This window comes from Mercenaria mercenaria, chromosome 2 (assembly GCF_021730395.1).
Source record: "Mercenaria mercenaria strain notata chromosome 2, MADL_Memer_1, whole genome shotgun sequence".
NCBI classification, from domain to species: domain Eukaryota; kingdom Metazoa; phylum Mollusca; class Bivalvia; order Venerida; family Veneridae; genus Mercenaria; species Mercenaria mercenaria.
Window position 1 is genome coordinate 103,972,719 of NC_069362.1, and position 13,156 is coordinate 103,985,874.

Genomic DNA, 13,156 nt, shown 5'->3' on the forward strand with positions numbered 1-13,156 from the left:
ACAAACCTGCCCGGGTTTTTCAGCCAAATCACCTTCAACCCCCTTTTCGTTTTCTCCCGAAACCTTGAAACTAGAGCAAAAACGAAGTAAAGGGAAAATTCAGTGCTATTAAACATTGCGGGGAATTCTTTTTGTGCACAACCATCCAAAGTCAAAAGCGGGGGTAACCGTTTTAAAAGACAAGGGGACCCAGTACACAAACCATACTGAAGCTACCCTTTTAAAAAGACAAGGGGAACGCAATCGACTTTCCCGGAAAAAGGGAACATAACAAAAATCAATAATAAAAAGTTGAAACCGGTTTAAATTTTAGTTTATTAAAATGTTTATGGTTTGAAATTACAAATTTTATTTTCATGTGTTATATTTATTCAATTTCTTTTTTTTTTAAAAATAACAACTCCAAAGTAATTTTATTCTTCCAATATTTTTTAAAAAAATTTTTATGAATTTCAATTTTAAAGGGAGAATTACTTGTTTTTTTTAAAAAAAGGGGGATGTTTATAAATAACCCCGACCTTTTTTATTTGTTTTAAATTTTTCATTTGGGGGTTTTCCCCGGCTGTTTTTTTTTAGTTGAAATTTTCTTTTTTCATGGATAATTATTTAAATTTTTTATTGGTATTTTGAAATTTTGTTCTTTCTAATGTCTTTAACATTTTTTTATCTATTAGAAGGGTTACAAAACAAGGAAGTAAAAAATAATTTAAAAAAAGAAAATAAAGGGTCTAAATTCAACCAATTATTTTTACTTCCTTTTGTTATATTAGGCCAAAATTTTTCATTTTTTTCTCTGGTGTAGTTTTTAAAGTTTTTAGTGAAACTTTTTAAATAAAGAATGTTTTTTTTTCTTTTTAATCATTTTAATTAAATCATCTTTTAGTTTAAATCAGAGGTTTTTTTCTGGGTTTAAAACCTGTGGATTTTAAATTTTCCGGCACGACCAGTCCTGACCAAGGGTCAAAAGGCAAATGAGTTAACTTTTTCGCACAAACAATTACTTTACTACTAATCATCATTTAAAATATTCTTGTTTTTTAAGTTGATCCTAGTATCTTAATTTTCGATTGCGAAACTAGTTCTTACAACTTCGATTAATCGCTCTCAACACCCATTCCAGATGGAATCAACCTCGAGTTCAGACTTTTTAGTTGTGTTGTAAAATTAAAAATGCAATGAATAGTTTAAAACAAACGCAAACTCATCACAAATTGCTGTTCCTCGTAGAAAAATGATAGAATTTTGTGATTTTACAAGTTATTCTATTTTTCTGAGACTCTGGATGCCAAGGACAAACCTAAATTATAATTATAGTCCAGTACACCTCAGTACACCTCACTAAAATGATTACATTTTTACTTTGAACCTGTCGATTTTTATAATTTATAAAGCATTCTGCTCCCAATAAATTGCTCTATAATGTGCCAAAAATCGCATCTAAAAATAACCAGCTGATACGGAAGTACATACGGAGTAACATTACATATTGAACGTCCTCGTATCTTTCCAGGACACAACTATGGCACAAGCTGCCAGACAAAAACCCATTTCATACATCTGTTTTATGTCGGATCTTGAAGGAAAAGCATCCATACCCTCTTTAGAATAATACAAAAAGCACAATGATAGAGCACTTACTGGGTCACAGGAAATGCCTTATCCATCCTTTATCAAACTATTTTATTTTTTATTGTTTAAACAGAGAACAGCGTGAACAAGAGCTGTCGGATGACAGCACGCTTGACTATTCGAAGAATAGATGGAAGAATGGGGTCAAAATATTACCACAAATTTTCAGACAAAAGAAAACAAGATCTGTCACTAATTGTGACAAATGCCCCCGCAGCGCCTTGACCTTTGACCTGGTGGCCTTGACCTTTGACCTGGTGACCCTAAAGTCAATAGGGGTTGTGTACTCAATAAGTAATATTAGCAAGTGAAGTTTGAAGGTCCTGGGTGTTGTGGTTCGCGAGTAAAAAGCCTTCATGCAAGAAGTTAACACTGGCCCCTGACTTTGACCTTTGATGTGTTGACCCCAAAGTCAGTAGGGGTCGTGTACTCAATAAGTACTATCAGCATGTGAAGTTTGAAAGTCCTGGGTGCAGTGGTTTGCGAGTAAAGTGCCTTCATGCAAAAAGTTAACATTGGCCCCTGTGACCTTGACCTTTGGTGTGGTGACCCCAGTCAGTAGGGGTCTTCTACTCAATAAGTACTATCAGCAGGTGAAGTTTGAAGGTCCTGGGTGCAGTGGTCGGCGAGTAAAGTGCCTTCATGCAAAAAGTTAACGTGACGAACTAACGAACAGACGGACAGTTGAAAACTAATAGGCCTCCCTTCAGGTGCATAAAAATAGATAAGACAAACAATGTTCCTACAAATTTTGTAGATTTGGATAAATCTTGCACTAAATAACAATGTGTAACCATAATGGTTATGAAGTGTTCAAAGTTTCAAAGTAATATGTCCAACAGTTCAGACAAACTATGGAATGGTATGAGAAACTAAACTTATTTCTGTCAAAAAAGGGCTCAACTGAGTTGAAGTCCTTGGCCTAGTTATGAAGTCTTGTCTACATAATGTAGACTGTGATGGTAAACAAGTCGTCAAAGTTTCAAAGCCAAATGACAAACAAGATAGGCAAAGTATGGACTGGTATGAAAATATTAACTGATTCCGAGCCAAAAAGGGACATATTCATCCAAAATAGCGGACAGAGTTATGTACTCTTGCCTACAGATGGAAATCTTGATGATAAGCGAGTGTTTAAAGTTTCAAAGCCACATGTCACACAGTTATGACAAAACATTGACATGTATGAAAACTGAACCAATTTTCAAGTCGAAAAAGGGCCATAATTCAGCCAAAATACTTGACAGAGTTATGTACTATTGTCTACAGATAGAGACATTATTGAGCAAGTGATTATAGTTTCATAGCCATATGTTAAACACTTTACCCAAAATATGAACTGGTTCGAAAAAATTAACCAAGATCTCTAGGTCATAATTCAACCAAAATCCTTGATGCAGTCATGAGCTCTTGCCTTTACCTGGACATGCTGATGGCACACAAGTCTTTAAAGTTTCAAAGCTACAAGTCAAATAATTTTTTTTTAAACGCTGATTTCGTACAAAAAACTGAACCAACTTCGAAGTCCAAAAAGGGCCATAATTCAGCCAAAATACTTGACAGAGTTATGTACTCTTGTCTACAGATAGAGATATTATACTGAACAAGTGATTAAAGTTTAAAAGCCATATGTCGAACACTACACAAAACATGAACTGGTATGAAGAACTTGACCAAGATTTCAAGTCAAAAGGGGCCATAATTCAGCCGAAATCCTTGACGGAGTTATGTTCTCTTGCCTATAACTGGACATGGTGATGGTAAACAAGCGTTGAAAGTTTCAAAGCTTTATCTCAAACGACTTTATCAAAATGTGGACTGGTACAAAAAACTTAACCATGGTGTGATATCGAAGCCGACGCCAAGGTGAGTAGAACAGCTCGATGAAAAAATCATCCCACCACAACATGAAAACAAGATGTGCATGTCCTCTTGGAAGTGAAGCTGCTATGAAATTTCAATAAATTCCATCAAGAGCTTGCTGAGCAATACTCTATAAAAAAGGTACCATAGAACACTATCTTTGAATAATCAAATGGCAATTTCTGAGTGAAAAATCAACATAGCAGAACAAGAATATAATATGCTAATCTCCTCTTGAGAGTAAAGCTTTCTATGAATTCTAAATTCTAACCAGTAGTTGCTTAGAAATACTCCAGACAAGAATTGCCAGACAGTCAGACACAGACTCACGGAAGAAGTGGCAACTATGCTTCCCCTTCAAGAAGTACAAAACTATTAAAGCATTAACAACATGGAACTTTTAAATTCTTTTACAGCTGTTTACTCCCTCCAATCCCAAGTATACTATACGTCACCAGACAGCTGAGTCTTATTATTTTGAATCTAGACTTCATACTCTGTGTACTGCCTCCTTAGAGAGAGCTTAACAATTTTAACTAATATATAATGAAGGAACAAACTGAGTGACAGAAACTAAAGCATTACACTTAATGACTAAATAGAGGCTTAAAACTGTGTTTTTGCCATCAAAGTTTCACAGTATCTGAGTTCCCAACAGTGTAAGTTTTACTGCTGGTACAAAATGAAATGGTTTCTACAATAAATTCACTGCAAGATATCAAGATTACCACTTAGTGAGTTCTTTCAGCGTTCAAAAAACTTTGCGTTTTGGTTCCAAAAATTAAGGCATAATTTTCTGCGTTTTTTATTTTTGTGTTTTCACATAAAAGGAAGAGAATTTTTTGCGTTTTCAATGCCAAGGAGGATGAATTGTTGTGAGAATGACTAATTGGTGAAAAACATTGAACTAAATTACCCGTAACTGCTATAAAGTAAACATGCTTTTAATGAAACATTGTAAGATATGCATTGCATTGAGAGCTGTCTAGCTGAAATTGTCTCGTGGATGCACTGCAACATGCTGAAGTTCAATGCTGATAAAACAGAGGTAATGCTATTCACATCAAGGAGTAACTCCAAGCACAATCCACAAAATGTGTTAGGAATCTTGATGCAGTATTTGACAACAGTATGGATATGGAATAACAAGTCAATTCTGTGTGCTGGGCTGGATATTCACAACTCCGCAGAACAGGTCATGGTATCTTACCAGTGATGCCACAAAGACACCTATCAACAGTCCCGTTACTTCACGGTTAGACTACTGTAATGCCTTGTTAAGTAGTATTCCAAATAGCACTAAACAAGTTGCAACATGTCAAGAACACGGCAGCTCGCGTCATCACTAAGATGCCCCATCGCAATCATATTACACTGGTTCTGAAGGAGCCAGTAATACAGGGTGCAGTACAAGCCACACCTTTAGGCAGGGTTCCTACTGTCGGTCGGCAAAAGCGCCAAATGTGACAAAATATAAATTATGGCGCTAAAACTCTTCAATTTGCGAATTTCATTGGTGCCAACACAATAACCGTCGATCTGATCTTCTGATCATTCTCAAGGAAGTAGTAATGGATAATCAAACAATACATGAAGACAATACACCGATGTGTCAATATCGATTTACACCTCGGGGTATAATTTTAAACTTCGCCGAGTCACGAGAGTATGCCTCCATGCAAAAATGATTATCAGTCAATTTGATTCACCTTTAGCCCTGCCTTCTTCTACGAAAGCAAATGAAATGAAATATTAGCTGCGTGCTTCGTCTGAAGCCCTACCCATTTTCTTGATACTAAAAACGTGAGCTAAATATTAATGACGAAGTGAATCGATAACTTTTAATGACAACCCGATTCGCAAAAGTAATCAAGATCGAAAATATGCGAGAAATAATGACACGTCAAATCGCTATCATAAAATACATATTATGCAATCATAAAAATATTGATATTAGATAAAATTTGTGCAAGCATAAAATATCAACGTTAAATGAATTTACCCATTCGGAAAATTCAATTGCGGTGGTCATAAAATTTCAATCGAAGACTTTTGAGACACAAATGAACTAAAGCAGTTCTTTTGGTTCTTTCATGTGCCCAACGTAAAGCATTGGTACACGGGGTAAATATTGCAAAGCTCAACCACTTAGCTTCAAAAGAGCTTCATTTAGATGGTATTTTCACTATAAATAATTATGTATGGAACAAAATAGAAATTTAGATCTGTCTGTCTGTGTTTAAGTTTAATAATGGTCCATTCGCTCTTTTGGACACAATGAAGCATAGAAATGCCACGTAGAGTATAGAACGCAGACATGCCCCTTATAATGTCCTTAAAGCGTGATTTTTGGTGTATTGATTACCTTGACCTTGATCTTGGAGCTAGTGGTCTGGATCTTGCGCATGATACATCATCTCATTATGGTGAACATTTGTGCCAAGTTATTTCAAAATCCCTTTATGGATGGAAGAGTTACAGCCCAGACAGGAACTTACCGGATGCACGGACTCACACATTCACGGACGGATGACGGACAGTGCGATTTTAACATGCACACCTTTGGCGGCATAAAAAGTGCAGATTTTTGCAGTTTAAATTTTTGATGGGTAAATATTCTGCTGGAAATATTTTTGCAATTATACCGAGAGACTGCAGAAACATAGAATTATCACCCCCTAGAAATAACTAGCTGTACGGTATTTTAAATGTATGCAATATTCAACAAAGTTTTAAAATAAAGAACTTGTACTCACAAAGCGATACAAATACTTTTCTCTTCAAATTCTTCTGATGCTCCACCATCAGTCCATTCTCCTGATTGTGTCATATACATTATAAGACCCTGTGGTTATAGACAGATCATATAAATAAAATTTCTAATAGGTAAATTACCCAAAGTTATTTTGTTTTTCTTGAACCACACATTGAACCTCACATTCTCATATTCGATTTTTTGCAAAAGCAAACAAAACCTGCAAAATTTCCATAATTTGAAATAAGACAACAAGAGCACCGCAATGCGGAGCAATATACACTCTAAGGTAGGACCTTTGACCTCTTAAGTGTGACCTTGAAGTGAGCCATCCAAAACATGCACTCTGCATGTCTTCTCGTTATGATGAACATTTGAAGCAAGCCATCCAAAACGTGTGCTCTGCACGTCGACTCAATGTGGTGACCATTTGTCTCAAGTTCTTCGAAACATATATAGCCCAAAAACACAACACTTTCCACACCACCTTGTATCCCTCTGTTGCCTTATGTATCCCTTGTATCCCTGTATGACTGACCAATTTGGTGAAATATTAAAAAGTATGCATGTAACCCCCTTGTATCCCTCTGTTGCCTTATGTATCCCTTGTATCCCTGTATGACTGACCAATTTGCTAAAATATTTTAAAAAATCTAGTTGTAATAATTGATCTTGTATCCCACTATTGCCTGACAAAACCATTGTATCCCTTTTGCCTAAATATAAAGTATCGTATATAATTTTGTATCCTGTAACCCAAGGTTACATTTAACACACTATATGGAAAATTTTGTGTTTTTAGGACATATCTGCTTCGAAATCCTTCAAGGGGTTCAAGAGCTACAGAATGAACACGAAATTGCTAACAGATAAACTGATGTATAGACATCAGCATTACCACATAATACGTCCCTTTGGGCGAAAATGTTAAAGGGAAATTACCTATATATTTTTCATACAAGATAAACTTCAGAAGCTCACTTGCGTAAGTAGATAACTCTTCTTAATGCCGGAGTTCAATGATTTAAGATTAGTACTATGACATTATTGATATGCATTAAGAGAACTTTTTGTATTTCGTGCTGTGTTACTCCCAGTGACAAAGAATGATACCAACATTGTATGACACCCTGAAAATGCTTGCTAGAATTATAGATTTCACAACAGGGCTGACAACTTCATGCTAATGATGTTGACCTGAGTTTCATTTTAATAGGATGGAAACTGCAGTCGAGTGTAAATATCATGTTCAAATGACGTAATGTTAATACATCTAAGTCTAAAATAGGGACATAACTCCATAAATAGTAACAGCACACAAAAATCTTTATAAAAAAGACATTTTCACAAAAAATCAGTCTAACACCTCTTTGTCTTTACGTTTTTTCTGTTTACAAAACAAACATTACTTTAGCACTATAGAGCAAAACCGGGTAGGATTCATCACTTGAATTTCTATTTTTATTAAGAAACTGAATAAGGCTAGAATATGATATTATATAAATATCATATGGCAGCGTGTGTGACATTGATACTGTCAACCCGAGGGCAGAATGTCACCCGAGGCGAAAGCCGAATGGCAACGTTCTGTTTCGAGGGTTGACAATATCAATGTCACACACACTGCCATATGATATTTATTTTATTATACCGAACAAAATTTAGTACATAAAAATCTCTAAATATGTTTAATTCATTTAATTGAACAGTTTCATCTTTAGCATGGTAATCGCTTGTGTACACATTGAATAGTGACGTCACTACTATTTATATACAAGGGAGGCAATCATTTGGATAAAAAATGAAGCAGTTAATTGCCCTTATATGACATTCAAATTATCAGGCTGGTCACATGACCTGACAGTCACTTTCGCTTGGTCATGTGTCAAAAACATTGAAAATGCTTTTGATAGTCAAAATATCTCTTTCTCAGGTAATGAGATTTTATCTTTGTTGACAAAAGAGAGGTATAATAATTCAAAATGTCACCAGAATTGAATTAACTTATCCATAATTTAAACCATGACAAGAAAATGTGGCAATGATGCAGTAATATTATTTTCATATCAACCTTTGTACTGATCTGTGTAACAAAAACTTATTCAAACTTACATCTACCAAGGCAAGACCTGCAGTACTGCCAACCCTATGTTCCTTTAACCATTGGCTTATGTCTTTGATAACCGCAGACATGAGCATCCTATTGTGCTGCAGAGATTTCAGAGCTTCTACCAACTGTTCAATGCTTGCAGTCCCACTCACCTGTAAACAGATATAGCAAAGAGCTCTATAAATTCCATGAAAACTTCAAAGTTTTGCGCACTGACCTTAAACTTTAAAATGATTCTTTTCTTACTACAAAACAGAATTTAGGGTCATGCCCGAGGGAGCCAAATGTGCATCAAATGGAAGTCAGACATTTTTTTAAATTACAAGACAGAATTATTGTTCTTGTCAATAACAAAGTATTTTACCCATTTACCAACTTTATTACAATCCTAACCTATGACAATACAATGTAACATGACTGACTTTGAAATTTAGAATTCTTCGAAACTTTTTGACCAATTCTCATAAATTTCAAACTTAAACTGTTGTAAACAAAGTTTTCCTTTGATCTGACCTACTGATCTGGTTTTGACCCCACATGACCAAGTTTCCAACTTGACCTTAAGATCATCAAGACAAGGCACAAAATACATGTCAGAGTTATGGAACTTGACCCCGTGAGGTTGGTAAATGATCTAGAAAAAGAATAAATAAGTTTCACATCTATATGCCTTTTAGTAATAGCTGTATGTACTTGCACACAAAACCTTAACCGTGATATTCTATGTCCAAAAGGGGGCATATTTGGCCAAAATGCAGGTCAGAGTTATTGGAATTGATGGTTTCAACTAATTTTATAACCACGAAGACACATGTGAAGTTTCAATTCAAAATCTGCATTAGTTTTGGAGATAGAAAATTCTGGTTAAAGTTTTTCTCCAAAACTAATGCAAATTTTGAATTGGAACTTCACATGTTTCTTCAGGGTAATAAAATTAGTTGAAACCATCAAGTCCCATAACTCTGACCTGCATTTTGGCCAAATTATCCCCCTTTTGGACATAGAAAATCCCGTTTAAGGTTTTGCATGCAAGTACAAATTATGCCCCTTTTTGGACTTAAAAAAATCTGGTTAAAGTTTTATGTGCAAGTTACTAAGTCCAAAAAGGGGCATAATTTGCTCAAAATATATGTCAGAGTTGTGGGACTTATCCCAGTGACCTTGATTATTGATCTAGAAAAAGAAAAAATAAGTTTCAAATTTATATGCCCTTTAGTAATAGCTGTATGTACTTGCACACAAAACTTTAACAAGGATTTTCTATGTCAAAAGGGGGCATAATTTGGCCAAAATGCAGGTCAGAGTTATGGGACCTGATGCTATCAACTAGTTTTATAACCCAGAAGACACATGTAAAGTTTCAATTCAATATCTGCATTAGTTTTGGAGATAGTAACTTGCATGTAAAACTTTAACCAGGATTTTCTAAGTCAAAAATGGGGCATAATTTGCTCAAAATACATGTCAGAGTTATGCAACTTGACCCAGTGAGGTTGGTAATTGTCCTTGAAAAAGAAAAAGTAAGTTTCAAAGGTATATGCCTTGAAATGATAGCTGTATGTACTTGCATGCGAAACTTTAACCAAGGTGTGACACAGACGCCGATACTGATCGATGCTGACGCCGACGCCAGGGTGAGTAGGATAGTTAGACTATTCTTTGAATAGTTGAGCTAACAAGGGCACTGCAATGCAATGCAAATGCACAGCAATATACACGCAAAACAAAGTCATATGACCTTTGACCCCTAAGTGTGACCTTGACCTTGAAGTGAGCCATCCGAAACATGCGCTCTGCACGTCATTTCGATGAGATGAACACACGTGTCAGGTTTCTTTGAAATCCTTCAAGGGGTTCAAGAGTTACAGAGCGGAAGGGAAATTGCTAACAAAAACAGACAGACATACAGACACCAAGGTGGTAACGTAATACGTCCCTTTGGGCGTATAAAAAGGAGTCTAGATCTTATGATGATACAAGTTGTGCGCAAATTTGGTTACAATCAAATCATAAATGAAACTGCTTTTGTGCAGACAAGGTCAAAATAGCTTATTTTGGCCTTTTCAGGGACCATAACGCTGGAACCCCTTATGGGATCTAGTCGGTTCAAGAAAGGAACCAAGATCTTATGGTGACACAAGTTTTGTGCAAGTCTGATTAAATTCAAATCATAAATGAAGCTGCTATTATGCAGACAAGGTCAAAATAGCAGACTCTGGTCCTATCACGGGTAGGGTTGGATACCAGTTCCCGGTATATGTACTGTACCGAATGATCACTTAATCAAAGTACCGGTATATACCGTTTCGTAAAGAACCGGTTCTGATTTCGATAATTCAATAAAAGTAAATAAACAAAATAATTACCAAATCCGTGGCAAAAGAAAGCAGAAAATAAGCAAATAGTATCTGAAACACAGTAATAACGTGATCGACATTGTTTACTGTGACACCGCTCTGAGTAACCTCTGTATTAACATGGACAGCTGGCCTTGTGAATAATTTCGTATGCTAAATATTAATAACTAAGGCACCGCCTATAGCATGGGGACTTATCTTTTATATATCTACTTACGAAGAAAATATTCAACACTCAAAGAAAGTGAAACTTAGCTCAAATAAACAGTTTACTTTTAGTGTCATCATACCTCTTTCAGCGAATATCATATTTTGAAAATTGTATGAGAAGCCGTGACGGGGACGTCATTCAACGCGTTCTCGCACTGGCTTATGATTTTTTTTGTTTGGACTCCACACAGAAACTTAACGGCCTTTACACTTCCTTACTGTTTTAAAGTGTTTTTATTTTTCAGTTGCATGTACAGTTTTCATTACGAAAAAGAAGTAAAAGAATCATGTTGGCGTGGTTTACGAATTTCTGGGACTGATTCGGGGTGCTCAGATGATCATGCAGACCACCAGTCTGCGGTGTGTACATAAACCGGAACCGGAAAACATCGAAAAAATTGCCTCAGTATATGTAAACAACAAAGACGAATAACTATATATGGACGTTACCGTCTCGGGAATTTTCATCCCTGGCGCTTCTCGCCGTGGACAAATCCCCTATTATAAAAACTTCTTTTCCCGTCGTTCGAAACTACATAAATCACGCTTAATTGCAAAATATACGGCACTTTTTTGCTCTTTGTCATATTCTATCAAAACAAATGAAATTTAAATAAAAAGTTACGATAATAAGCTGTAACCTACGTAAACAAGTCATCGGTTTTCGCGAACTAATAGAAATATGTTATTGTTGGTCCTTTCAAGCGTTATCCAACCCTAATCAGGGGCCATAACTCGAGAACCCATAATGGAATCTGGCCAGTACAAGAAATTACCAAGATCTTGTGGTGATACAAGTTGTGTGCGAGTTTGGTTAAAATCAAATCAAAAATGAAGCTTCTATTGAGCAGACTAGGTCAAAATAGCTAATTCTGGCTATTTCAGGGGCCATCTCTGGAACCCATTATGGAATCTGGCCAGTTCAAGAAAGCAACCAAGATCTTATGGTGATACAAGTTTTGTGCAAGTTTGGTTAAAATAAAATCATAAATGAAACCACTATCTTGCAGACAAAAAATTGTTGACATGCACGGACGGCCCTTTAAGTGTGTGTGTTTGTTCGGGTTTTAACGTCTTTTTCAACAATTTTTCAGTCATATAAACGACGGTGTCTACTTGTAGCAGTGAGCACAATGCCAAACTTTATAGTGCTGCCTCACTGGAATATCACGCCATAGACACGTGGCATGATACCCCACCCAGTCACATTATACTGACACCGGGCTGACCAGTCCTAGCACTATCCCCTTAATGCTGAGCGCCAAGCGAGGAAGCTGCCAGTACCATTTATTACGTCTTTTGGTATGACACGGCCGCGGTTCGAACCCACGACCTCCCGCACTCGAAGCGGACGCTCTACTTAAAGGGTCAATAACTCTAGAACCCATGATGGGATCTGGCCAGTTTTCGAAACGAACCGAGATATCATGCCAATACAAGTTTTCTACAAGTTTGATCAAAATTGCTTGCAAAATGTGGTCTCTATCGTGTTTATAAGAAATTGTGGACGGATGACTGACGGACGAGGGACGAAGGGCAATCACAAAAGCTCACCCTGTCACAACCTGAGAGGTTAGCTAAAAAAAAATAAGAAATTAGAATTCCAGGAATTTACGTCCCCGTCAAACAGCTATTAAGACCAAAAAGGACGAAACTCTGTGCTTACAAAATTAAATGATTTCACAGTATATAGCAAAACTATAAAAGGTCCATAACTGCTGTAAAAATAGTCAAGTAAAACATTCTTCCTTTATGGTTATCTGCATATCAAGGTTGTTCATCTTTGAAAGACTGAAGCAAATCCAGCTAATGATGTGGGAGGAAGATGTCAGGAGGAAGATATCAGGACAATCTTATGAGGTCAAGGATTAAACTTATAATTGAGATATTTATTAAATCTTGCTGATATCAAACTTGGCTTATATTTTATAGAGATGCACTTTCTGATATAAATTTCTTTTGCCAGCAGTTTTATAAGCACTGGCCTCCAGATCGTATGACAATAAAAAAAGATTTTTTTCAGATATCAGGAAATTATTGATATATTTCTTAAGAAAGACAGATTACACGGTTTGGAAACACACAAGAATTAGTTGTTGTTTACTATTTTTTCCATTCAAGTCTGAAAAGAGTTTGTATTGGAGAACTGGATATTAGAACCTTTTCCTCCGTGGTGTATAGGTTAAGAATGCAGGTTAGTTTTCTTTGCTAAGGGAGACCTAGTTTTGATTC

At 36.1% G+C, this 13,156-nt stretch overlaps 1 protein-coding gene across 1 annotated transcript in view; it reads right to left on the reverse strand.

The window, feature by feature from the left end:
* LOC123564770 (uncharacterized) overlaps positions 1–13,156 on the reverse strand; it is a 65,032-nt gene that overhangs the window by 38,214 nt on the left and 13,662 nt on the right. The window contains exons 5-6 of the mRNA XM_053537406.1: positions 8,360–8,509; positions 6,249–6,337 (exon numbers count right to left, since the gene is read on the reverse strand). Of these exons, the coding sequence (XP_053393381.1) occupies positions 6,249–6,337; positions 8,360–8,509 (239 nt within the window). The remainder of the gene's footprint in view (positions 1–6,248; positions 6,338–8,359; positions 8,510–13,156) is intronic.